Source organism: Chelonoidis abingdonii, chromosome 5, assembly GCF_003597395.2.
Source record: "Chelonoidis abingdonii isolate Lonesome George chromosome 5, CheloAbing_2.0, whole genome shotgun sequence".
NCBI lineage: Eukaryota > Metazoa > Chordata > Testudines > Testudinidae > Chelonoidis > Chelonoidis abingdonii.
Window position 1 is genome coordinate 63,966,947 of NC_133773.1, and position 26,970 is coordinate 63,993,916.

General features: G+C 37.8%; 1 protein-coding gene across 1 annotated transcript; it reads right to left on the reverse strand.

Annotated features, from left to right (window-relative positions):
* Positions 1–782: 782 nt before the first annotated feature.
* ASIC5 (acid sensing ion channel subunit family member 5) lies at positions 783–22,077 on the reverse strand. The gene is made up of 10 exons (XM_032779102.2): positions 22,006–22,077; positions 17,179–17,485; positions 14,925–15,156; positions 13,649–13,771; positions 12,404–12,553; positions 11,014–11,161; positions 8,932–8,988; positions 5,819–5,987; positions 1,637–1,728; positions 783–1,154 (listed from the first exon to the last, which is right to left on the reverse strand). Exons 1-10 carry the CDS (start codon positions 22,055–22,057, stop codon positions 964–966), a joined length of 1,521 nt encoding a protein of 506 aa, XP_032634993.1. The 5' UTR covers positions 22,058–22,077; the 3' UTR covers positions 783–963.
* Between the last annotated feature and the right edge of the window lie 4,893 nt (positions 22,078–26,970).

Sequence of the window (26,970 nt, forward strand, 5' to 3'; positions counted from 1 at the left end):
TATTCCTTTATCTTCCGTAGAGACTGTCCAGTTTGGCCGATGTACATAGGAGAGGGGCATGCCTGCATATGAATTGTCAATATATTACTTGGTGGACGTGCAGGGTGAATGAACCAGTGATGGTGTGGCTGATCTGGTTAGGTCTGTGATGTGTCGCTGATGTAGATATGTTGGCAGAGTTGGCAATCAGGTTTGTGCATGGATTGGTTCCTAGCTAGAGTTACTATGTAAGAGTAAAAGCAGTGTGCAGCTTACAGGTGAGAATAGTTTCAGATTGGCAGCACTGTTGTGGGCGAGGACTAGCCTGCCACCAAGGCCTGCCTCGCAACCACATCATCAGGATCTACAACCATACTGGACAATGATCCCACACTCACGGCCTTTGGTGGACAGTCTCTATGGCAAAGGATAAATGGACACAAATCAGATATTAGGAATGGCAATATACAAAAACCTGTAGGAGAACACTTCAACCTCCCTGACCACACTATAGCAGACCTTAAGGTGGCCATCCTGCAGCAAAAAAAAAATCCTATGGTCAGTGGGGATACCCTCTTCAGCACTGTATCATCACTTCTGTAATAATAATTATTAGGAAGATTTGTTTGAGAGTGATGGAGGGTGACCCTGGAGAGCTGAAATTATCTCTGTGAGACCATTAATTTAGCTTACCCAAACTGCAGGAGTCTTCAACTCTGTGTCATACATGCAATAGCGTTACATGCTAGCATAAACCATTGCTCAGCTATTAAAAATTATATTGGGTTAGATAAGGATTACATTTGTCATCATAAGAGAAAGAAACAGTCTTTCCAATGACTATTGTTTAGAATTCCATTGTTGCATTATTTATAGCTGTTAAGTGGGGAAAACCAGTTGAGGTTAAATATCAATTTTCTCTTAATATCTTCAAAATGAAGGCAAGTTACAGGAGACAGTGAGGCTTTGTGCCTTGACAAGCCATTAGCATTCTTGTATTCCCTCCTTGTCTGTGCACTCGTTCTGAGCTGGAATATTCCACTGGGGCATTTCTGGTGCTTTCAATAGAAGAAAGATGCACAGCCAACAGAAGTTGGTGAAAACATACTCAACAATTTCTATGACTGTAATCATACTGGCTCCACAAAACAAACCAAGTTGGCCACCAACATCAGCTGTAATAGAAGAAAATAAATGCATGTCAGCCTAAGCATTTGCTTTAGTCTAGCAAGCAAAGAAAACCCTGCCAGATTCAAGTACTAAATAAGCTAATTATACGTAATTCATCATTTAAAAAATTTAAATGTTTATGGGAGACGATTAATCAAATGCTTAAATGTTCAAAATAAAACCTGCAACCTAACATAACCCTTTGTACAGTATTTGCAATTTTTTAAAGAAAACTTTAGTAAGCGATGAAGTTCTGGGGACAATGGAGCAGAATATGGCTCTTACTCCCCTTAGAGGTGGTATCTGTGCTACTGAGTCTTTTATTGGGACAGCAGCACATTTCTCCTAGAACCTAAGTTCAGAAAAAGTGATTGACAGTTGCTGATAGAATAAGGTGGGCATTACTTTTGCTTAGAAATTTGGCTGGAGTGTCAGGAAAAAGAATAGATTTGAAAGAAAAAATAAATATTAACCAATGAATATTTACCAAGCAACTCGGACACGCTCCGGGCCCTCTGCTGCCGAGTCATTTTGTAGTTCAGATCATGATATTTAATGTCAATATACACAAGATTCTCCCTGATGACAAACACACAGATAGTATAATTTGACAGTATAATAAGTACTGCTGCTTATTTCTGTCATTAGCTGTATAGATAGAAATTAAATTCATACTGGAAAAATGTTAAGGGATGATAGTCGCTGTCAAAGTGCAATGAAATGAAACTGACAAAAGTGTTTAAGATGATAATCAGGGAAAATTTCCTAGTAGTTGTCTACTAGAGTGTGGAACAGTCTCTCTTGTGAAGTGCTGGAAGCCTGTCTGTTCATGATGAGTACAGTCAGAATTTCCCTCTTAAAACCCCTTTCATATAGTGAACTCTGCACAGGCATAGTGATCCAGCCATGCAGGGATCAGGGTCGACTAATGTATTACAGGGAGTAAACTTGCATGGACAAGCATATTAAGCAGGGCCCAGATCCACAAGAGTACTCAGGCACCTAAACACTAAACTTAGGCACCTAAATCAGAGTTTTAGGCTGCAATGTGATCCACAAGACCAATGCTCAACTGTTGCCAAATGATGCAGATGCTAAATTTTCCACTGTAAAAGTGCCTTGGTAGCCTAAGTTTTTGCCTCTGGGAATGTGTGCTGGTATCTTGATGTCTGGTTCCCACCAAAGACTCTCACCAATACATGAACGAGGGAAAGATAGATGGAGGAGCAAATATCTCACCTGGGAGGCCCAATCTGGTAGGCACACTCAGAGGTTGCCTGCCACATAGGGTCCCCTTCAAAAACTGGCCGGAGAAGCAGGAGGAGTCACCACCTACCTCATAACTTTTAGCCCAATGGTAAGAGCACTCACCTGGGATGTGTGAGACCTGGTTTCAATTCTCTCCCTCCCCACCCCCACTACCTGAGAGAGAAGATTTGAAAAGGGCCTCACACCTTCCAAGTGGGTGCACTAACCATCAGGCTATAGAGTTTCTGGCCTAATGACTCTTAACTATTTATTCAAAATGGAACACCTTCAAAAAGTGAGGTTGAAGTAACCCCACATCAAAATAGCCCATAGCTCAGTCGTGAGAGTACAGCAACCAAATGTTTGTTTTCTGTCACTGTAGGAACTCCATCTCCCCAAGCGAGGGTAGCTATGTTGATGGTATTCTTCTGTTGACTTGGCTGCATATACATTGAGGGTTAAATTGGAACAGTATGGCACTCAGGTGTGGAATTTTCACCCCCCTGAGCACCGTAGCTATGCTGGCCTAGGAAGTGTAGACCAGGGGGCTCTACTGCATAAGTAGTCAGGGCCGGCTCTAGCCATTTTGCCTCCCCAAACACGGTGGCATGCCGCGGGGGGCACTCTGCTGCTCACCGATCCCGCGGCTCCGGTGGATCTCCCGCAGACTTGGTTGCGGAGAGTCCACTGGTCCCGCGGCTCCAGTGGACCTCCTGCAGGCAAGCCTGCAGATGCTCCACCGGAGCCGCAGGACCAGTGGACCGCCACTTGCTTCCTGGCAACCAGCAGAGCACCCCCTGCGGCATGCCGCCCCAAGCACGAGCTTGGCGTGCTGGGGCCTGGAGCCGGCCCTGTAAGTAGCGCCCCAATCCTGCAATGACTTATGTAAATTTATGACTCTTGTCCTCTGCCATTAGCCCCATTACTTCATTGGGGCTACTCAGGGTGTAAAATTAAGCACATGGCTAAATCTTTGCTGGATTGGACATATGGCATTACTCAGTGAGAAAAAGGATATCAGGATCTGGACCAATGATACCATGGTTGACAGGAAAGAGATTCTACATAGCTGCTAAATAGATACCTTGACCACAGAGAACATAAGAGCTCCTTCCATAATCATTGTGGATTAGAACACAAAAATAAGTGTTTCACTTTAATTTGTCAAATGAAAATATTGTTAAACACAGATGTGGTCATGGTTTTTAATAATGTCAATTCTCTATGGAGACTCATGATTACAAATTATAGGTGTAACGATATAATATAGCTCATTCACCCACTTTCATTGAAACTGAAGTATTGGCTGCCCAAAATTTTCTTCTGCAATCTCATCAGGTGACTATTCTAGACTGTACATAACATCTGATAGGAACAATAATTCCCCTGTTAATGGATCCTATTAATTATACTTCCTAGCATTACCGAGGACTTGCTATTGTGTATATTTGTAATAAGGCTGTAAATAGTTAACTCTACCTTTTTACATCTTCCAAAATCAATAGATCCCTACATTTGGTAATTTATGGTATGTACTAATTAATATATTGGCTTGATTCATATTGGCTACAGACTTGGTAACGGAATAATTTTTGGTATTGTGACTTGGTTAATTGAGTAATTGCTGGTTTATCTAATGTTTACAAACAATAAAATAATTGACAACGTGAAATACATAATGTCATTGTGGAATTTTCAATGGCTTAATATAGATTTATTTTAATAATATGCTTAATTTGCATGCCCTTTGTCTGCCCTTTTTCACATGCAAAATACACGTTTAACCATGGTTTCAAGAACAAGAAATTCAACACTCAGACAAACAATTAAGCAATTTGGATATTTTATGGGCCAAAACTTCCAAACAATTCTTTAAAGCATCTACAGACTTTTGTGTGTATAGTATCTGTCCGTGCACCTATTCACATCTACTGCATTTTACGTAGAGCCTTAATTACAACACCAGTGTTATGAACTGACCAGTCAAGCACATACCTCATTTGCAACTGGAAATATGCAATCAGGAAAAAAAAAAAAGCAAATACAGTACAGTGATATGTTAAACATAAACTACTAAAAAAAAAAGTACAAGTTTGAAAAAAATGATTTGACAAGATAAGGAAACTGTTTCTGTGCTTGTTTAATTTAAATTAAGATGGTTAAAAACAGCATTTTTCTTCTGCATAGTAAAGTTTTGAAGCTATATTAAATCAAGTTGTAAACTTTTCAAAGAACAACCATCAGGTTTTGTTCAGAGTTACAAATATTTCAGAGTTACGAACAACCTCCATTCCCAAGGTGTTCGTAACGCTGAGCTTCTAATTGTGCTTATCGATATACAAATAGTTCTATGGACCGAATTAAAGACCCTTTGACAATTGGATTCTGTATTTCCTGATGTTACATTTTACGAATTGTTCTCTTCTTCCAGACTTGCAAGACTGTACTTTTAGTAAGTAAATCCAGTAAGAATTTATCAAAACAGACTATATCAAGTGCTTGCTCATGTTTTTCCTGTTGCAAATTACATTACATTACATTAGTTAATACATTTTCTAAACAGAGATCTTTATTATTGAGCTAATGTAATCTATGAGGTTATGTAGATATGTGATATATATTATTGAACCAATTGATAAAGTAGATTTCACAAGCTTCTGAAAGATCTCTTTCCCAAGTGAAGGTCTCCTGTTTGGAAAACTTGTATGTTATACAATATTTAGTAATCTAGTAAATAGTATTGTATTATCTGCCTTATCTACTTTTCCTTGGGGATTGATACAGCATCAAATATTATCTGAGTACTCTGTGTGAGGGGTGAATTATATTAAGCCTAATATTGATATAACTAAATATTCGACCTGTAACCTTAAACCCAAAGCAATAGGCCCACACCCAGACAGCTCACTTTCCCCAGGTTTTACAAGAACTTCTACTTTATCTTTAGGGAAAGAAAAATCCTGCTTCCACTGATGTAGGGTAGAGTTGTGCCATTGACTTCACTTGTATTAGGATCAAGATCTCAGTATTGCCTGTTGCACAAATTCTCTTCCTGGGGGTTATGAACAGGTTTCAAAAGGATCACAACCACCACCTCTTTCTTTATGGCTAGGTGGTGAAGGGGTTCTAAAACTTTTTGGCTATAATAGGGGGAAAATACCTGAGACCACTAGTCTCCTAGGTTATCTAACTGATATAGCAACAGATATAAAACAATAAAATACTGTGTCTTGGCCAATTTCCCATGAGAATACTTCATATCTATTGCAGGCATTGTTCTTAATATTGGATACAAAGTAAGGTCTCATGTAACCGAACAGAGTTCACATTTTAGTCAGGCCCTGTAAATAAATCAATAAAGATGGCATCTGTAAATGACCCAACATATTTCTTGTAAAGACAAAGTTTTAAATAAAATTACCTGATATACTCTGGACTTCTCTTCAGCTTTGTGGAAAAGAATTTTAAGGCTTTTTCACTTGCAAAACTTGAATAGGTGACAGTGGCGGGATAATCTGTTTCTTCACAAGGCACAGGACACGTGGAATTGTGGGTTCCTACTGTACATAGTCCCATTAATTCTATGTTATCTGAAATTTCAGGAAAATGAATCAATACTATGTATGTTCAAAAGAATGTGAAGTTTGTAATATTTTGTTTTATACAAAAGAAGTTTGGGAAACTAACCAATAGAATTTAATTGACTACAATAAATGACATAGTCTTTATAGATGGCTCTTTATATGCAAATCCCAAAATATTTTACAAAAGAGAATAAGTATTATTATTCTCATTTTACGGAGGTGGAAACGGAGGCACAGGACTCCTAACTGCCTGATTTTTTCAAAGGTGCTCAGAACCTGCCATTCTCACTGACTTCAGTGGGAGGCTGGATGCTCGGGTCTTTATAAACAACTTGTGCAAGATCACACAGAAAGTTCATGGTATAGCTGGAAATGGGAATGTAGGTCTTCTGCCACTAAGGCTCAAGGCTAATCCATTGGACCATGTCTTGCTGACCTTTTATGATCGAGTTTCTCTCTGTGCAGAAGTGACTGCAGGATTGGTGTCGATGTTCTATGAGCTAATGTTTGTTAGTTCTCGATGATTACATTGTAAATCTCAGTAAGAACATTTTGTCCATTTAATATATTGCCATTTTGATAATCCAGTCTTTTTACACTATCCCCGTTAAAGTACGGTATATGCAAGATTTTTTATGTAGACATCATTCATTCTGTCTGTCTTGCTCTTCTTTTGTATGTTCCTACATTCCGGCATTGTTACTTGAAGTCACAGATATTCAGATCTGTACGGTCATTGTGACAATAAGTAATTCCACATATAGGGTTGTCATTTTGCCATAGCAATTCTTAGGAAAAGTCACTGTGCTAGAAAATAGTTAAAATTGTCAAAATTATATAGACAGGATTTTTAAAAATCTTTTATACAAATTCAGCATGGCACTGTGTTCCCTTTATGCTGCTAGAATAGCATAAAGAAAAACAAGTTTACAGGATCTTCCTTGGCCCTCATAGAAAATGCTCCCACCTCCTTCTCCTACTCCAAATATAAGGTAAATTTTTCTGTAGGATGTGGGAGGTGCCAGGGAGCGTGGCCTTAGCAAACTCTATTTCGGATAGTCTCATCAGTGGAGTGGCCGACCTTTGCCTCTCTAACCCCTTTCCTGTGCTAAGCACACTAAAAAGATGTAGAACAATATCTGGACCCCCTAAATAAACTTTAACTTTTCAATTTGGTGTAACTAACACAAACCATGTTGCTAATTTTGATGCTTCCTTGCCTTTTCTGCCAAGGTTAGGTGTATATCATCTATATTGTCTACATGGACACAACTTCATGCATTCAGGGGAAATGGACTTGAAGATCTGGTAGGACTTTATTACCTCCACTGTGATCATAATATAAAAGTAGAATCCTTGGAGTAAGCCTTGGTAAACTCAACATGGATCTCAAATGCAGTTGTTGTAGGGCTTTTTTAAGTAATAAATACTCGGCACGTATTAAATAGCCAAATTTATTGATTTTATTTTACCATCTGAGAATCTCATATCCCAATGTGGAACTAAAGCTCTTGGTGAAAGCCTACTGTTCTAGTTCTTCGTGTCACTGCTACGTTGCCTCTGAGCTCTTCTCCTATTCACCTTCCATGAAACTCAAAAAGGTTGCTTTTTTTCTGCCTTTCTCTTTGAAGCTTTCAGCTACTTCTCAGAATATCTGCTGACTGAAATACCTCCTCCCTAAAATCCCCAAATGTCGAAGATCATGGATATTTAAGAACATGAACATTATGGAATTAATGACTCCCTTAACAGTGGTAACAAAAATCCATCCTTAGTCATAACGGATTTAATTTGAGCACCATATGTGTCTGGCACTTAGAAGCCTTCCAATAGAAGCAAAAAGTTGACCTAAATGGCTTTTTCTTACACTTTCATGCTGTTGAAAATGAAGATTCAGTTCAGGTAATGATATACAAAATAGTATTCAGAAGGTGTTTTCCAACATTGGTGAGAAATAATATGCCGGCTCATCACTTGCAATAGGAGAATGCATTTTGTAAGAGTGACCAACAATTTTCTAATTCAGTGTGCACTGATCATTTGCATGTAGAAGTGAATTTTCATGATAGTTAACAAATGTAGAATCAATTTTTGTTTTAAAAACAAACAAAAAAATATGATTCCAATTTTAAAGTTTAAGTGATATAGAAGTGTCTAACTCCCTGAAAATGCACTTGGTTCCTCCTGTGAAGATATTTATTCATTCTAGTTCTAGAAAGAAACAACATCTGTATAATAGTAGTAATTGCTAATTTTTGGGCTCAATATTTAAAGTACTAATCACTTCTAATAACCAGAGAAGCAGAACTTGAGTGCAGCACCCAAAGTAGCCAGACTGGGCACTGGGTAAAAGTGTAGGGTATGGGCTAGTCATAAATCCTTCCTTCAAGGCCAAAAAACACTTCTGAGGAAGTTTCTGCAGCACAATTGCTGGAATAGGGTTTTTGGTGAGAGGGTTATATTTACAACACCTAATATGAATAAAAGTGCTGCCATTTAAAAATACTCATGAAAACAGATTAAAAATGTCACTAACCCTCTGCAGCACTGGAAACGCAAGAGTCTTGCACTAGGGCAGAAGCCCCAATAAGTAAAGCTGTCCCTAAGCAGAAAATTAAAGCAGACTAATCTGTAGTTCCCAAACTCAGGAGATGCAGAAATGAAAACAAATGGTGCAAATGAATGGATAAGCTGGCTTTGTTTTTCAAATGTAAGGTGTCATTCATAACATGGGTAACAATTTTTTTTTAAAAAGACATTTATTCAATGTCCTATTGCCATTATTCATTTTGAGACTGTCTAATGACCTGACCATATATGTTCTAGTTCAGTTCCGATGTCATACTCGTTTTCTTACCAAGTTCTAGCTATTTTCTAGTGCACACTTGGAGCCTTCTAATGAAGCTCAAAAATAGCAAAATATTAATATATTAATTAAACTGTTACTTACAGAGTGCAGGAGAAACACAACTGTAGAATTTTTGTAGGTCACATTCTGTTCCGTTTCCTTAAAAATAGTAATAATAATCATTAAAGCCTGGAATATACACATTCAAATTAAATACTTCACTAAAGCTAGTATGCCACTTTCTGCCCTTAGTTGCTCTAGTGTAAATACAAAGTAACTCCTTTGAAATCAACAGTTTTATTTCACATTTTCAGTGACTGAAAGATCAGTTTGGTGCAACACTGTTCATTGTTATCAACACAATATGGCACAGAACAGAAAAACTTGGTAAAATTTAAAAATAAGAGTAAATTTCATTATAGCTGTAGGTCTATCAATCCTGCCTTTTGACTTCAGGGCATCCACCCAATATATCATGTAAAACAAATATTTTAGGGAGCTAAGGTCAGAAACTTCAGTTCTTAATTACGTAAACAAAATGGGGGAAGGAAGTGTATTATTTCTTAGTATTTTGATTGATAGTTTAATAATTATGTTTAAGGCCAGCCTAAAGACCTGGCCCCATTGAGGTAAATTTCAAAGCTCTTATTGACTTCAGGAGAGCTAGGCTTTCACTCCAGATTTATCCTTACTGGCACAACCTGCTTGGGCCAACTTGTCCCTTTAACAGCTGTTCAGAGGCAGCTGGGCTTCTTTGAGCCTTATCGCTTCAGGTTTTTTTTCTTGTAGATATGCTTGATTTGTAACCTTGATTTCTATATTATGTGATATGTGTTGAGCTGGGGTTCTAAGGGCATCCAGGCTGCCTGATGCAGAGCCAGGAGCCAAACCCTCCTTAGAAGGCTTCAGGTTTCCAGTTCCTGGAAGCCCTGGAGTGGCGCATCTGACCTAGAGCCACAGACCCTACAATGTTGGGGTCCCTGGCATCCTGCCAGGCAGACTTCTGACAGAATCTTGGCTGATTCAATGAAAGTTTGTTGAACTCAAGCCATTCTCATGAAACGGTTCAGGTTTGATGAACTAGCATTTTCCAACAAAACTCTTTCATCTGAATATTCTGCCCAACTCTACTAATGAGCAAATAAATTTACTCTACAGAAAAGTAGTGAATGAATAGACCAACATTTTCTAAAGTGGGTGCCTAAAGACTCAATGGGAATGAAAATGTAGGTGATATAATTCCCTTTGCACTTAGCACTAAGGGGGATGGTCTTCTGATTTTTTTGGAGAGTGCTAGAAAACAGAGTGGCCTGGAGTTGGGAGGGTGTGTGTATGGATAGATGATCTGAGGTTATAAAGAAGGGATGCAATAATCGGGTTCCCTTTTCTTCAGCATTAGGAAATCCTTACATCTTTGCACACAAAGCTCTAGATAAGTTATTAGAGAGAATATACTAAATACAATGCACAGGCTATCTTCACCTTTTATATTATACATTTCCTGCTGCTGCTAACCATCTGCTGTTTAATACTGAAATAATCTGGCTTATGTAAAATCTATTTTAATGTATGTTCTTTATGATGGGTAGCCTCTGTGTAAATAATGTAAAATAAGAGCTTGAACTAGATTAGATGAAAAATCTGCACCCCTTGCAATGTGTACCTCCCTGCCCTGAGGGGATGAATCTAGTCCTCTACCCAGAATAGCCTTGATGGCCATGTTGATGGCCATGGGATACAAGAAAGTTCAGTCTGAGCCTTTTGATGTTTTGATCATAACACATATATTACAGTCCTGCTAGTCCCCATCAGCGGAGTCAAGTGCTTTTGCCTCAGTGCTTTAGGGTCAATTTAAAGACAAGACAGAAGCTATTAGAGGTTTGAGGTGTAATTTCATTAAAATTTTCACGGTGCATCAGAAGGATGATGTCCGAGCAGATGTTGGGTTTAGAACTGGTCAAACCTTTTCAATGCCTTTCACTAAAACATCAAAATTTGACATGAAAAATGAAATTTAAAATATTCATTAAAGCTTTATTAATTTTTTCAACCAGTACTAGCTGGATTCAGGATTCTGAGATGACTGAACTCTCTAAATGAAAGTAAAACTTGACAAGGCAGAATATTTAAAAAGAGCCACAGAGCACCTTTTGAAGCACAAATGTAGCATGTCCCAAGAAGTACCTGGTAGCAGAAATGGCAAACATCCACACTTGTCTTGTATGTGCCTGGCCTTACATTCCTGCAGACATCCATAGGTGCTGTAGATCTTGTGGTGCTGAAGTTTGATGTTAGGATTGCATTCTCCCCAAGGGTATTTTTGGTTAACTGTCTTTAGATTTAAAAAATAGCACTCTTTAAAATATCCTTGTCATTATTTTAAATACAGAGCTTTATCTGATATATTGTTAATTGATGCTTGGGTAAAAGTTAAGCAGAATTGCTGTCAAAAATAAATCTCAAATTAGTAACAAAGTATAGTTTAAAAAAATCAAACTATTTTTAAAAAATAATATATCGGTTCCTCTCCTAGGTCCTGATTTTGCTGTGCAATCTGATAGCACAAATCCCTGGAAGACTGGGCTTGAGTAGAACTCTACAAGGAAGAAGGATCCACTCTGAATGGTTTCATTGCAGGATCAGGGACTTACTTCCTCTCTAAGAACTGACTTCAAGAGTTGGTAATAACACTAGCACCTTGAAACAGTTCAGAAACCAGAATTTCCAGGGTCAAATCCTAAATTCAGTGAGAAGAGAATTTGACTATTGCTCTTTTTGACTTTCTAGCTGTCTTGCCCACTGATGAAGGAGAAACACAGAACTGTGTTCCTGAAGAGTATTTTTGTTTTAAAATGCACATGTATACAGATTTTGTGGTTTAATGGGATAGTGGTCAAAATACTTCCTCTTTAACCCAACTAAGCAAGTCTAAAATATCTGTCTGAAATGGATGCCCTATGGGAATGTGCCTTCAAACAGCATCCCAAGAGTGGTTAGCAGAAACACGAGGGAGTAATTTTAATCCCTGCAGAATATCCACTACCTCCATGATCTCTGTGCATATAGTATAGAAAATCTGCACTGTTTTCAGGCTAGTGTTTTTCAGTAAAAATTGTATGTGAATATAGTATTGCCGGGCACTGTTTTTATTGTCTCTATGACTTCCAGAGCAAATTTGCTCAGTTCACAAGTAAAATTATGCTTTTTTTTACTAATTGCCAGTCCAGCAACACTAGCCTGGGTTCTGAAAGTCACGCTGCTTTTCTCCTTCATGCATCATTCCCATTAATAAAGATACTATGGGCCCAAATTATAGTAGTACCACTGTAGCGCTAGCTTTTAATGGGTTTTCAAGCATACTTTGGTCTGCGTCATTTGCATTACTAGTGATATGTGACTAGGAAAGAATTCAGCTTTTTACTTGTAAATGAAGAAAATTTCCTCTGGAAGTCACTGAGACATAATAAATACGGAACCTTCAAAATATCAATTTTACTGTAACTTTTCAGATTAGAAATGCACTTATACATTTGCAAGATAGGGGATGATACTGCTACTGATACAAATTGCTTACCTTCAGCTGGCTGATTGCAGCATGTGCATGCATACCTACTGGTGTTGATAAGCCTAAGCCATCAAAACGTGGAGGTTCTTTAGGTGAATGGATAACATAAATTATCCCAGCATCAATAAAGCCAAAAGTAGGGTCATCAGTGAATTGTGCCTGGTACAAAAAGAATTCCTTAGAAAAGCAATGGCTTGATATGTGTTTACCTTGTGGAGCTTAGCTTTGTTTAAAGCTGCACCAACCATTTTGCTTGGATTTGAATCTCCGGTGACAGGTGACAAATCACCTCTGACAATTAAAAAACCCAAATATAAAAGTAAATGAAATTCAATGTCCTTTGGTATCTAAAGTTTACAAAATGATTAATTTTTCTTCTTTCTTCTCCTCTCCCTAACTTCCACTGAGGGATAATGTAAGATTCTTTCACAACCCTGAGAATCATCTCTTTACATGACAACTAGTCTTCATGTTCCAGCACATTTCCCATTATTCCCGCCAGAAGCTGCCACTGTTATTCCTTACACCACTTAATGAGAAATGTTAAGTGCTCAGCTGCTTCCCCTCCCCTTTTTAAAATCATCATAGATTTTCTGTTTTCTTCCTTGATCTTATTTAGAATATTTTCCTCCCCATTGGTTACATGGCAGTTTTCTGTATTTGGTAGTGGTATCTTAGGAAATCTGCCAATAGTGATCCAAGGTAAGCAATTAGGAGCAAATCCTAATTGGTTCTGAGTAGCTGCAGCTCCTACTGAAGTCAGTATTCAGCACCACTCAGGATTTGGCCCCAAATGACTGTCTCCTGGAGTTCTGAACAGATTTTAATGGAAAATCAAATAAGCCAGTGAATAAAGTAGAGGGCACTATCTTGAAGATGTTTTTAAATTAGGTTTCATTCTCACATTACTACTTCTAGTTTTTGAAGCTGTAGCACGTCCTGCATTTGCCCTTGGATTATTAATTTCATACAAGCCAAATTTAATGATAATCATTTGAGCAATTTACCAAGGAATGTGGTGGATTTTTCTAGCACTTTAATTCTTAACTCAAGGTTGGATGTCTTTCTAAAACATATGCTCTAGCTCACTTCAGAAGTAGTGGGCTTGATGCAAGAATTAATGAGTGGAATTATATGGCCTTTGTTATGCAGAAGATCAGACTAGATTAACATTATGGTCCCTTCAAGCTTTCAAATCTTTGAAGCTACAAGTTAATGGATGTTTAGGTATATATCTTATTGTGATATCTATACCTGTTTGATATCAAAAAGTAAACTTAAGCCTCTTCCAGAAACACTCACTCTTCTCCTTGCTGGAAGATTCACGTGATTAAAAGTAAAGCAGTTTCCATATTCAGTAAAGACATGTTCAAAATCCTTTAAAACAATGAAAACAAACAGAAAATTAAAAATTGAAACAAGATAATCTAAACTTAAGCTAGTGGCTTTGGGAATGTTTTATGGACTAAATTTTCTAAATGATCTGCTTGTGCTCCTGTGAAAACGGCAGTTGAGTATGTAAATCCCTGATCGAAACTGTCCTACAGCGTGAGATCCTTTTGACAGAAACCAACCTATGCAGTTCTGTAGAAGGACTGTCATTCTCTATTAAATCTGTGGGTTACCTAGAGTAACCTTTATAGGATACTATTGGTTTTATCCCTCTTAAATTCTGCAGGATTTCTCCTTAAGGAAATGGATGATCACTTCCAAGTAGTTTAATTTGCAGTAGATGATGTTTAGTTCAGTAGCTGCTTCTTGTTTCAAGTGAATGTATGAAGCCATGGTAAACTAGATGAGTATGGACTAGTACTTGCATATTACTGTAGTCGTATTAGACCTGAATAGTGTGACTAAATAAATTTGCGGGTTTGATTGTCTTTCATTGCTTTGAAGTCTTAGCTGCAAGGGCTTGTTGTTACTGCTAATATATTTTAAATTAGAGTCAACACAATTCTATCAGTAACTCTAAGCATGCTGTAGGTTCTCAATAAAGGTTAGGTGAAACTGAAAGACTGTTGATCTAATTTTGTTCTCACTTTAGTGTAAACTGGGAGTGACTCTGTTGAAGTACAGTCATAAAACAGATGTAAAGTGGGGTTAGAAATCAGGCCCTCAGTTTTGTTTTTCTAAAAATTTTATTTTGCCTTTCTTTGTTAAGTATTCCTCTTATTTCTGCATGTAATTGATACATTTTTCATGGGAGGAGTACAGCCCTGACTAGCACTTTGGCATGTGCTTAAAATTAAGCACATGAGTAATCCCATTGATTAGCCATATGCAGAAACTCCTACTGAAATCAGTGGGAGTTTTATTTTGCATATATAAGGGCTGCAGGATCAGATCTTGTGAGGCACTTGAAAGGTGGCCTTTGAAAAATCAGACTTATCCACCACAATGTAATTTGGTATAAAGTGACTCAGATTAGTCTCATTTTGTGACTATAGATAAGATCTGTAAACAGTCTATTTTTGAGACAATATTACATTTTTGTCTCATTGTTACTCTTATGAAAAAGGAAAAATATTACCTCCGGGTAACATGGCTGCCCAAAAAAATCACATTCTAGCAAAGTGCTGCTGTTGAGATAAAAGCCATTATTTCTTGTAAACTCCTCAATGCTGAAGTTTTGGTTTCCCTGAAGGAAATCCTTTATCTCTTGAGAGAACTTGTTGTCAATATCAAATGCATGAAGAACTCCAGACACAATGCTCCAAAGGAAAAAAATAATACTGAGGTTGGCTACTGCATGGACTTGGAATCTGTCAGTAGGAAAGAGAACAGTTAAAAGAGTAACCACAGTATTTTTTATGAAACTCTCCCTCAAACACTAATTGTCTAGTCCACCGGAATCACACCTTACTCTGCATTACAATGAATGGATAACACAATCTTGTTTTTTATAGATCAGGTTACCCTTTGTGCCTGAAAACTGAGAATAGCCTGGTGCATCACTTAGACAGCTCCCAGTTCGGTCTGTTTACAGCAGTCTCTCTGCGGAAGAGGTTGTACTTACCTTATTCATCCACAGCTTCTTGGAATAGAGGAGGTTCTAACCATCTTGCACTGCCGATATCCATTACCAGGAAGCCTGGTGGCAGGCAGTGGTATAAATCATGGGTGGAGATGGAGATCTAACTCCTAGCATCAATTCAAAAATCCTAAAATATTATGGGGCCTAAAAACACCTTTCCCATATAAAATGTTAGACGATTCTGATGGGGACATGAATTAGGGATTTGCTGAACAGCCATTGTAGATTTGAACTTAAGGTGTTGAACAGAGAATAATAAACCATTACTATATGACTTGGTTCTGGGACTGCTATTTTATGCTAATACTAATATTAAAATATCCTTATACTGAAGGGTAATAAATGGATCAAATGTATATTAATATCTAAGATGGCTGAATGGGTAGAAAGATCTTATTGCAACTCAACAAAATACTATTACTTCCTGGGTTAACTTTGGTTGTAATTTTACTTTTGAAAGCACACCACATCCTAAATAAATCCAGAAATAAATAATAAAGATTGAAATGAACAGCTGGGGGTTGAAGCAAACTGACGTGTTAGTAGCCAGCTGCCATGCTCTGAATTGCTGATAAGTAACTATAACATTCTGCAGCTATAATTACAATAATTGCATTGTACTTTTAAAGTATTTCCCACCACCCACTCTCATCATGGTGCATATGTGATTACCCTGCCTACTTAGTTTAATAATTTTATATTATCATCTTTTGCTTTCTAAATGGGCTTCTAGTAGTGGCACTGCATTTTCTGCAACATTACCTGCTATGGCTTTATAGCTGGAGGGACCGAGGGCCAAGGAAGCCTCAGAGATCTGAGAGTTAAACCTGTGACTCATTCTACTGGGAGATTGGAGACAGCAAAGCTCATTTCCCCAGTGGAACATTGTGGGGAAACGCTACATGGGTTCTGAGATTGGACCTAATGGTTGCTATAGTAATGAGCCAGCAGGTTCAATATACTCTTTTAAAAAGTATCCAGCTGAATCTGAGTCAGGTATATAAATAATATTGCACTTTAAACTGATTTGGGAATTATTGCTGATATTTTCAAGTGTAGGTTCCTAAAATGAGTTCCTAAATAAAAGTTACCCAGTTTTCAGAAGTGCTGAACAGCCATCAACCCAGTGACGTCAACAGGAGCTGCTGGGGCTTTGCACCTCTGAAAATCAGGTTTCTTCTGTGTAAGAACTTAACAAAGGATGTAGAAGCCTAGTTTTAGCCTCCTAGGCTTGCAAATTTTGGCATCTATGTTTGGTCTCTGTGATGGGATTGGCAACAGTCCCTCAGAAAAGATTACAGGATGAGCATCTATCACTTAAATATACTCGTGACCTTGTGGTTATATAATATATGTACATTCTACCTGTCAGTAAAGTATGATTTCTGATGGCCTACGCTGAGTCTGACTCCTGACCTGAGAGGGATTAAAATCTCTCTATTCTGTAGTGAAATTCAGTGTCAAAAATTCCCCTAATTCTGAAATGTCTACCTCTTTAGTTAAATATTTTACCCAGAACTATGGGAAAGAACCTGTAATCTCTGTAGAGCCAAACTCTGGCTCAGCAATTTCTTCAATTCATTCAACGTCCACTAGCAGCATGAAACTAACTCCCTGTCCACCAGGTTGAAAATTGACTATAGTCTGTCCCCATGTTTTGTTTTATTTGAATAGGTGTTCTGCAGAATAATGATACATTTTAGGACATTAAAGAGATCTGTTATTGCAGCATGCATTTGATGTATCTTACCTGTTCAAGTTACAAAAAGTCACAGCAGGGAACTCAATGTTTTCCACATACTGAACTATTATTGAAGTTGTGGTTGGCCAGCTGAAATAATTGGAGAATCGATTCCAGATTTGCCAAGCGACAATGATGATAGAGCCCAGGACCACTAACATCCACAGGACCTTTCGTATCTTGCTCCGAGTTTGGACAATATTGTGCACCCCATGGAATGAAGTGGACATGGCAAACTCATGGTCAAACTTCTTTCTTTCTTCCAATGAAGGCAATGGTTTCCTTGTTAAGTATAGCCTTATCTTTTCCAGCAATCCTTAACATTGGACAAGATGAAAAGTTAGCAGTAGTTGGGTTGTTTTTTTTTTGTTAAAACTTTTAAAGGGTTGTGGTTTAAATGTTACATTAGACAGAAGTTCCTCTTGAAACAGGCTTCTAATGCCCTCCAGAGAGGAGTTTAGAACCAGCTAGTATATGGTTTCTAAAATAGAAAGCTCCCTCCTGAAGGTGTTTTAGAATTCCAAGAGAGTTGTGCATTAGAAGATTAGCTGAGTCTATCCTGAACATCCACTGCAATCAGATAGTGATTGAGCCTTGGCAACAGCAGAACACGAAATAGCATATCCTTATAGTTTTTTAACTATAGTCCTTTAAGATAAACTAACAGTCCCTGTAGCTTGGCATGTCATGACAAAGGCTTAATGGAGAGATATTTTAATAAGGGCTCAAATCTGCAGAATGTTACACACCTACTATGAGATGCTGAGCAGTTGGTGCTCCCAGTAACTTCCTATTAACTAGGTAGGGTCAGGCTTTGAGTCTTACAAATGAGCTTAAAGGGGAAACAATATTTTAAAATAAATTTCACTTTCTCATTATTGAATGTTAGAGGACAAAAGCTAGAGGGCTACAGCCTTAAAGGTTAGAGATAACCAAGAAAAATTCATGTAGCGTTATAGCATGGCTCCAAACCTTTGAAGCAGAGAGGTTTTATCTTATTACCCCAAGGGTTTTTTATTGGTTTTCAAATAGTTGAAGAGCTACAGAAGTGGATATAATAAAGAACTTGAAATATAGTAGTTACACAGAATGCTTAGTGTTGAACCATCCTTTGAGGTTTTTGAATAGAACCTTCTACCTCACAACATCAAAAGGAGGGAATTTTAACAATGACCATGTACAACAGAGCCCTAATAGGATCAACAGTTTGGCAAACTGCTTTAGTTAACGGTGGTTATATGGAAGATATTGTATGCTAGCTCGTCATGTAAAAAACATAACAATAGTAACCCAAAGAAGCTTCACCTAGAAATAATATTGAGGATCTAAGAATAGGTGATTCCCTCAGCCCAATTCTTAACAACTACTAACTACCCTGCCCCCCACCCCTCCCAAAAAAACACAACCACCACAACCAACAAACCACCCATCCATCCACACAAACCTTATTTTAGCAGGAAGTAGGTTCAATAGTTTTGCAACCTATTTAGGGATAGAGTGTTATCCCTAATAGAGCCACACAAAGCAAGCAATGGGGTGTAGGCCTCCATCTCCTAATGCCTTTCTGTGGCCACATTAAGACTACCTGGGATTTGGGTGGTTCCTGTGCAGAGCTCAAGGACTAGATTCTAGATTCACCCACTCCAGAGGGCAAGTGGTCATGGAGGATGGAAAAGGGTGAGAAATGGGTAGCTTCTGGATTCTGCCATTAACCTGTGGTGTCCAACAGAGCTGACTGGGCCAGCAGCAGGAAGTGAGCTGCACCCTTTCAAGAGTTGCAGTTAATTACTGTTTCAATCCCAGAGGAAGAGTGGGGCATGAAAGAAATTGTGACAGTTGCAATGCCTCCTAGATCTCTTTCTGAAAAGTGCAGTTGTGTATTTTTCCCCCATATTCAAGGCTGAGTACAAAAAGAAAAGTCTAAGTCTTTATCTTGTCTAAAGGCCAATATTTTAGTCGGATCCTAAAAAAAATAAAAGTCACTACTCCACATCTTTACATCTTCTGGTAGTACCCTTGGACTCCACCATACATATTCTTGCAACTGTTTGCAGGATTTGGCACTGTTGGCAGGGCTATAATAAGCAAGCAACACTGGCCTGACTCTGATTCCATTGAAATCATTATTAAAAATTCCATTGACTCCAACAGAAGTAGCGTTAGACCAATGCTGACTTCTTTTGAAAATCCCACCTTAAATGTTTATTTGTGTAGCACCTTTTTATTCCCAAGGCTCCTCAAATACTTTTACTGGTCTGAGCTAAATCTTGTCACAAGGCAAGGAACCCACCTTACCCTATATCACCCCTATGCAAACAGCCAGGCAGAATCTCTCTATGGAGCTCAAGTGAATTTCTTGGAGAGATGTCCAGCTTCAAGTGAATTTCTTGGAGAGATGTCCAGCTGACATATGGGACTTCAGACCTCACCACCACAGTTAAGTGGTGGTTTTAACTCCTTCCCAAGTCACCATACATGTATGTTGCAATTGGTAGCAGAGGAGCAGATCCAGCTACCACTGAGCATAAGCAAAGTGAATTCATAGCATGTCTGTATCTGTTTCTCCCAGGTCACAATAAGCAATCCAACCCGGGCTGAGCCCACAAAGGAGTCCTTATAACAGAGGCCATGTTTCCCTATATCTCTGCTCCAACTTGCTACACTGGCTAGGGGAGTGCTTAGTATGTATGGTATCATTCACCTGTATCTCATATGACAGACATACGCCAACAAAACTCAAGATAGTTTATTCAGCAAAATAGTAATTTATATGGCATGTGAAAATATGTAACATGCAATTCCAGTACCATACGTAACAACTACAATAAGCACATATAGTACTGCACGTATTCATATAGATACTTTTGTAATAATACATGATGTTACCAAGTATTTTAGAGTCTGCTCTTTCAGCTCTATCTCATCATGTGAGTAAAGGTTTCAGGACTGTCTTTATGTCACTTACAGATTTCTCATGAAAATACTCTAATTTTAGAACACTATGGTAACCGAGCATCCTACAGTAATGTCTAAATATGTTAGAGCAACCTGCCTGATCATATATTTGCAATGTGAATATTTTCATTTGCGATGTATTGAAAGGAAGTAACAAGCCTGTAATTCGGCACAGGTAATGTGTTTTGAGATTTGTGTCTGAGTGTATGAAACAACATAAGTGCTAATGGTATTTAACGAAATAATGGAATGGCTGATATGGAGCTCAATTAATAAAGAATTAAGAAAGCAATAAAATTAATGCCAATCAACATGAGTTTATGCAAAGTAGGACCTGGCTAACCTGATATCCTTTCTGATGAGATTACAAGTTTGGTTGATACAGGCAATAGAATTGATCTAATAGACTTCTATGAGGCTTTTGACTTGGTACCACATGACACTTTTATTAAGAAACTAGAACAATACAAAATCAACATGACTCATATTAAACGGATTGAACAGTGGCCCACTGATAGAGCTCAAAATATAATTGTAAATGGAGAATCATCATAAGGAGCATGTCTTTCAAGTGGGGTCCTGCCAGGATGGGTTCTAGGATGTATGTTATCTAGCATTTTTATCAATCACTTGGGGAAAAAAAACATAAAATCATCATTGACAGGATTTGCAGATGACACAAAGATTGGGGGTGTGATACGGAATGAAGAGGACAGGTCACTGTACAGAGAGATCTGGATCACTTGGTAAGCAGGGTCCAATTGAACAATCTGAGTTTCAACATGGCCAAATGTAAGAACATACATCTAGGAACAAAGACTATAGGCTATACTTACAGGCTGGAGGGACTCTATTCTGGGCCGTTGTGACTCTAAAAAAGACTTCAGCGTCATGATGGATAATCAGCTGAACATGAGCTCCTAAAGCAATGCTGTGGCCAAAAGGGCTAATGTGATCCTTAGATGTATAAAACAGGTAATATTGATTTGCAATAGAGTTTTATTATCTCTGTATCTGCCAAAGATACAGCCGCTACTGGAATACCTTGTCCAGTTCTGATGTCCACACCAAGCAGGGTGTTGAAAAATTGGAGAGGGTTCAGAGGAGAATGATTAAATGATTGGAAAACATGCCTTATAGTGATAGAGCTCCTTGAGTCTATTTAGCTTATCAAAGAGAAGAAATAATTTGCTCACACTCAAGAAGTACCTACATAGGGAACAAAAATCTGATAATAGAGAGCTCCTGAATTTAGCAGACAAAGGTATAAGATTTAATGGCTGGAAGTTAGAAGTAGACAAATTCAGACAAGAAATAAGGCATATTTTAAATTGTGAGGGTAATTAACCATTAGAATAACTTTCCAAAGGTTGTCGTGGATTGTCCATCACTGGAAAATTTTAAAATCAAGATTGGATGTTTTTTCTAAAGGATACTTTCTAGTTCAACTACAGGTATTGGACTTAAAGCTGCAATTAATTCAGAGAAATTGTGTGGCCCATGTTATGCAGGAGGTCAGATTAGATGATCACATTAGTCCCTCACTCCTGGCCTTAAAATCTACCAATTCATAAATACTGCCATCACTTATAGGGGGCATTGTTTAGTTAAAAGTGTAGCATTAAAAGATAAGTTATTACTACTTCTAAATACATATTTCCATTTGTCACACTCATTATGGGTATAAATTTTAATTACATCGCTTGTTTCTCTCCTTTTCTTTGTGTATTCTCACCATATATTAATAAAACTTTGGAGCAAGCTTCCAGATTAAAGGAGATTATTCCCACTCCCATTTTGGTTGTGGATTCTAAAAACCTATTTTAAGGCAAGAAAAGGTAAAATATAAGCTAATGTATTACAAGATTTCTTGTTACATACCTCTGGCATCAAATCCAATACACTTCCTAAACTGCTCCATTAGGCTGTTCATAGTTTCAGAAGGGAGGAACAAGTACAAGCTTCCTTTTCATTGTTGATCACTGTTAGTTAATGGCTTTTATAGAAAACTAAAGGGGTGGGTATATTAGATGTCACACCGCACTGGACAATTTGCCTGCCTGCGTTGCTATGCTTTGCTTTCTAAATAACATGAGCTGCAAGTAAAAGAAAAGATTAATTTTTATGGCAGGATAAGGTATATAATGTTAAGTACATATAATATTGGGTGTGTAACAATGGAGAATCAGTCTTTGTGCTGAAGTACATTGCCTCAAGTGCAAATAGCTTTTTAATAAATAATTTCAGTTAATAATAACAATTTGCTTGATTTGAGACGGTGCAGTATAATGTTGGTGGAGTGTACAGGAACAGTAGAGTATATACCTTGAAATAGTTTGGGAGCCCTCTAATGGGCCTCCATCTCTATAGCAGAAGCTACCAGAGAAGCAGTATTTATATGTAGCTAGACTTATATATTTATATATAGTTAGTAAACATGTTTATTTGGAAATTAACTGTGTGTGGTTTCTTCAATATTGTTATTTATTTATGTACTATTTATTGTATGTATTTGAAATCTTTTACTGAGGCAAAGTTACAATAAAATATTAACATACTCCATTTTACATAACTTAGTCAGGATCAGATTAATATTTAAAGAACCTAGTTAAAGATTTTGGCTTGCAGGCTGTTGAGCCCACCTCTTTTGAGTACACTTAAAAAGATATTCAAGTTTCTAAATCACTCTCCTCTTTTTGACACTTCTTATGCATGTACATTGTGTGAAAGCTTTCCCATTACAAGGATGGTCTATATTTTACTATACCATAATTCCATAGGAGGAGGGAGTCACATTTTTCCAGTAATACAACACCTAGCTGCTAACAATAAAAAACAATTAAATTGTCAGCACAACTCATGCATACCGAGAGCAGATATACAGAAGAACCAAAGAGTTATGAACACCAGAGTTACGAACTGACCAGTCAACCACACACCTCATTTGGAACCTGATGCGTGTAATCAGGCAGCAGCAGAAACAAAACAAAAAGCACAACAAAAAACACAGTGCAGTTCTGTGTTAAACGTAAACTACTAAAAAATAAAGGGAAAGCAGCATTTTTCTTCTGCATAGTAAGGTTTCAAAACTGTATTAAGTCAATGTTCAGCTGTAAACTTTTGAAAGAACAACCATAACGTTTTGTTCAGAGTTATGAACAACCTCCATTCCTGAGGTGTTCATAACTCTGAAGTATTTTAATTAAGGGGTCCGTGAAAGGTAAACTTCTCATGTTTGCCAATGTATATGCTCCCATTCAGGGGGTAAGCTTTTTTTTTTTATCAGTTTTTAGAGATTTAGGAAATTTTAGGAAAGGAGATATTATTTTAAAGGGGAATTTTAACAAGGTGATTAATCCCACATTGGATGGATCAAATGTACTCAGAGGGCATTCAGGAGGAGGAAGTTCAAATTTGTTGCATCACATAGAGTATAGGGATCTGGTGAATGTCTGGAGGGAAATGAACCTGGATGTTAGGAACTACATGTTATTCTGCAACTTGTGGATTTTATTCCAGGATTGATGTGATTTTTGTTTCTAGGGGCTTGGCTTTGATTGAAAAAGCTAATCTGGGAGTTATAACTTGGTTTGATCAACCCCCTGCATAGATTAGTTTGAAAGACTAGGATTCACTGCAAAAAAAGGGCCAGGCAGTTGGATAGGGCTTTGGTGTGTGTTGAATTCAAGGGCTGGAAAAAACATTCAGAAATGTATAGAAGAAAATGATCATGAACGGGTCAATCAAAGTGTTCTCTGGGATGCTGGAAAGGCAGTAATGAATGGGATTCTTATAAATAAAGCATCCTATCTCAAAAAAGATGGGAGTTCCTGAAGAAAAGAGTTTGGTTGAAGAACTTTATTTTTTTGGAAGTCAGATGAGCTACAGCATCTAAAAGAATTTAATGAGTAAATAATTGAGATAAGGGAAGATTAAATATAGCTCCTTTACTGGAGCATTACATAATCATGGTCGGGGATTTCTAGGCAACTGCAATTTTGTCATAGATTAATCTTTTTAATAATTTCCTCCCAAAACTGTCCAATTGCTGGACACAACCACCATATGTGGAAGTATGTTGCCTCTTTCACATAACACTCTGGGCACCTCCATAGTAGCAAAAATATGATGGATCTTAACTGGAGTCAAATGCCATCTATACAGTAATTTATAAAAAAAAAAATCCTTTACGAGCTATACAAATTGAAGACGTATATCCCCTTTCCCTTATAGATACACACTCATCCAGATCAATGTTTTCCAAACTCTCTCCCGTCTTTTCATCTGTGTTGTTTTCTTATTAACATTTTTTTCAGTCAAAATTGTATATATCTTAGAAATTAAAACCTTTATTCCAGTTTGCTCCGGGGACAACTTCCCAATGTGGTTGTAGGTCTAGATAGAACTGACTTGTATGCAGATTTCACAGTTAAATATATAACTTGTAAATATTGAAAATACAGGATCTTTATATCATTCACATTATTACAAATTAGGGAAAGCTAGTCCACTGCACTTTGTAGGCTGATACAGAACTTGAGAACTCACCCTTTATCCTTTATGTTTCCATATGAATCTTAATAGCAAATCATGCCATACTTAATATCATGTCAGGATGCACTGAAACAAAAACAACAACTTTGGACATTCATCTTACCAGTGCTAACCTACCTAAGCAAGAAAATTCACCAGTTTTTCCCTACTGCTGAGTGATAGTAGATGTTTGAGACTTTCAGGTCCCCCTTCCTAGTAGAGAAGAAATCAGTGACATGGAGGCTGAACAAAATCTAAGAATAAGCTGTTTTATGTATACACACTCACCTGTCCTGAAGCAGAGGTGGTCAAAGAGCATGTTTCCGGGGAGAAAATCTCAACCAAGCACTGATTCCAATCACAGATCAATGCAAAGAGAAAATTCTTTTGCTGCTCACGTGGCTCCCTCCATGCAGAACGTGCATAACTCATAGTACTAAAAATGGGGATTTATTCCTGGATTCTTTTGTCATGTACAGTATACAGCATTCTGATAAAAGCAAACTCTGCTAATCTGAGAATCCTTAAAGCCCACAGAAACTCTTGATTTTGCATTGGAATTACAATTTGTCACAATTCAATGGTGAGGGAAATTAAATTACTGAAAGGAAACCAAGATGATATGTTCAGGGATTGGTCTTGAAAATAATCTAACCAATTATAAAGTGCATGATATAATGTACAATGGAAGACACATGCATCAGTACTGGGTTAAACTTGTGTATAAAATAACCAATAGTTGTATTCTTTGGATTTGTGGTTATCTCTGTATCCAGTCTTTACACATGTGTAGTCTTCGTGTATGCCAATAATAAAACCTGAGTGATGAGATTGGAGTTGAACAGAGTCCTTGGGGAACTGATTGGAAGATGTATTGGGGGAACCCAAACTCCTATGTGCTTTTATCTCTGTACATTCTAGGAAAATCTGGGCAGCTATCTCATTCTGCTTCTGCAGGGCACTGCATGCCTAGATGACGTGCATGCTGAGCAGTATCAGCAGCCCAGGAGCAATGAACTCTAGAATAACCTACTGCATAGAGGATTGAAAGGAAAGAAGACTGGTCAAGCAGAAAACACAGGCTTGAATAGGGGGTCCTGTCTACTTTGCACAAGAGTAATGTTCTGAACTGCTTACAGGAAGACAGTCATGTTAGGGTTAACTTCTGGAAGAAATGAAATATTAACTGAGAATGATGTGGTGTAGATGTAGCTGTTTTGGTCCCAGGATATTGCAGAGACAAGGTAGATGAGGTAATATCTTTTATTGTACAAGCATCTACTGGTGAGAGAGACAAGCTTTCGAGCCACCCAGAGCACTTCAGATCTGGGAAAAGGTACTTCCATTATCACAGCAAAATGCAAGATTGTTTAGCATAAGTAGTTAACACATATTATAAAGGAATATTCAAGGTAGACACCTCTTCAGTCATAGGACAAAAAGGGGGAAGGGGAGAGTGGGTTACAGATTATTGTAATAAAACATAAATCCAGTGTCTTCATTAAGACCATGATTTTTTAGTGAGCATAATGAATTTAAGTTTCCAGGGTTGTCTTTTGAAAGTGTTGTGCAGGCAGACCCATAATATCTGGGCAAGGCATTCTTACTGAAGGAATAACAGGACTCATAGAAACCATTCGCAAACCACTCACCACACAAAAGGCCAGCTTCCTCCAGGACACAACCAATATCCTCTACAAACTCCATAATATTGACAACCTCCCTCAGAACACCATCCTTGTTACCACAGATGTCATTTCCCTATACACCAACATCCCTCACAATGACAGCATAGCTGGCTGCCTCAAATATTTACAGGACTATGGACAACCCTAAGATATCCATCCCAAACATATCGTCAAACTCATCTTCACTCATAACAATTTTACATTAAGCAAAAAACACCTTGTCCAAACCATGGGAACTGCCAAGGGTAAAAGGATGGCTCCTAATATGCCAACCTCTTTATAAACCACCTTGAAAAAGAATTTATGGACAAATGCACCACAAAACTAATGATTTACCTGAGATACAGTGATTTATATTTTCATCCTCTGGACAGACAGCTTAAACTCCCTCATATATTTCCACTGCAACTTCAACAACGTCACCTATCCATTAAATTCATTCTGGCACACTCCTAGATGAGCATCAACTTTCTGAACACCACAATCAACTTTTACAATGGAACCCTACAGACAAGCATATACAAGAAACCTACAGATCACTACATCATCACTACCTTCATAGATCTAGTTATCACCCCAAACACACCAAGAAATCTGTTATCATAGGCACACACATACCACAGAA